The sequence below is a fragment of the Puntigrus tetrazona genome, chromosome 20 (genome assembly GCF_018831695.1).
Source record: "Puntigrus tetrazona isolate hp1 chromosome 20, ASM1883169v1, whole genome shotgun sequence".
NCBI lineage: Eukaryota > Metazoa > Chordata > Actinopteri > Cypriniformes > Cyprinidae > Puntigrus > Puntigrus tetrazona.
Genome location: NC_056718.1, coordinates 14338952 through 14340501, shown reverse-complemented (window position 1 = coordinate 14340501; position 1550 = coordinate 14338952). Strand labels below are relative to the sequence as shown.

Genomic DNA, 1550 nt, shown 5'->3' with positions numbered 1-1550 from the left:
TTATATAAATACAAGTTTATCATTATAAATTTGTAATTAAAAAAAGAATTTAAATTTAAATACACTGCATACAACGTTCAAAAGGAATTATATTAATTTCAAATATTTTGAAATAAATGCTATATTCAAAAGTATACAGTACTTTTATTAAGATACAAATGTAAAAAAGGAGCCTTGCTTAAGTAGGTCATAAATCACTCTTCAGTGTTCAGCTCTAGTGAATTTAATAAAAATACTAACAATTTTACTTTTTTAAATTGAATTGCAATTGACAAGCAAAAGTAATATTTGCATCTCACCTGACATGCCACTCTCTCCATTTATCTGGGTGCTGTTGCAGTCTCAGGTGTGTTCGTGCTACTAAACCCTTGACCTCTGAAAGATGATCTCTGGTCTCCTCCAGCATTTGATGGCCCATGTCATTCTCTGAAAGATCCTGACAGAGATGCTCCATTGTCTTCATTCGCTTCTCACAAGCAGAAAGTGGGTTTTTCTGTCTGAAAAATGCCTACGAAGAGAAATAAATATAATTATTATAAAATTTTCATGAAATGTAACTTGTATAATCTTTTCTTCATCTGTTGTATCTCACCCTGTGTTCTTTGATCATTCTTTCACTACCGGCTGTGAGCAAGGCTTTGTCTTCCCTTTTCAGCTCTACCCTACACTCCTGTAGCATGGCCATCACCAAACGCCTCTCTGTTTCCACCCGGAGTCTGAGCAGATGGGATGGGGCCTCGGCTTGTATGTCCTGGTAGAAAGAAAATGAACCATGATTAATCCTTCAGGAAGTTCTTGTTAAACTGTCATTACATTTTCACCTTTTTTAACCTTTCAACTGACCTTCCATTGCTTATGCAGTCGTCTGACTGTCTCCCGCAGACTCTGTTGGTCTTCTTCAGAGATGATATCAGTGAGGTCATCACATGCCTTTAAATAAGCACTTAAAATGTGCTGGTCCAGTCGCCCAAAGAACTCCTGAGCAAATAATTACACACTTAATTAGAGAAACGGGACAAGTTAAATATGTTTGAAGGGTAAGACATTATTGACATACATTATGTTTGCGGAACAGCTCATCTGGCTCTCCCCTTTCCTTTAAACAGGCCTGGCCCACGCGCAATGCCTTCTCCAGGTCAGCACGGGACTCTTCATATCTCTGCATGAGGTTGCCATTAGTCTCTGCCACCTGCCTCCATTCTAAAGCCTCCTGCATCAGAGCCTGACCAGAATGAAACGCGGTTACCCTATCAGCACTGTACTCGATGGACAAATCCAGACTAGAGATTATTATTTATTTTTTTTACAGAAGACAAGCAAGAGTTACACACACTATATTGCCAAAAATATTGTGTCATCCCTTTGTAACGAACAGGTTTGACTTTAGAAAATTGTGTGCTTCTAATTTTACAGCAACAGTTAAGACAGGACTCATTTCTCTGTGTATAAGGCAAGGTTAAAAAAAAAATGACTGATTGAGTCAGTGTGGAAGAACTTGACTGGTCTGCATAAAGTCAAATCAAAATTTAATACGCTTCCTTATTTTTATA

The 1550-nt window shown here is 37.7% G+C and overlaps 1 protein-coding gene across 1 annotated transcript in view; it reads right to left on the bottom strand.

Moving 5' to 3' along the window:
• Positions 1-1550, bottom strand: part of LOC122324584 (nesprin-1-like) — a 99614-nt gene that overhangs the window by 78112 nt on the left and 19952 nt on the right. Inside the window, exons 22-25 of the mRNA XM_043219118.1 lie at positions 1058-1222; positions 844-978; positions 593-751; positions 300-508 (exon numbers count right to left, since the gene is read on the bottom strand). Coding sequence (XP_043075053.1) covers positions 300-508; positions 593-751; positions 844-978; positions 1058-1222 — 668 coding nt within the window. The remainder of the gene's footprint in view (positions 1-299; positions 509-592; positions 752-843; positions 979-1057; positions 1223-1550) is intronic.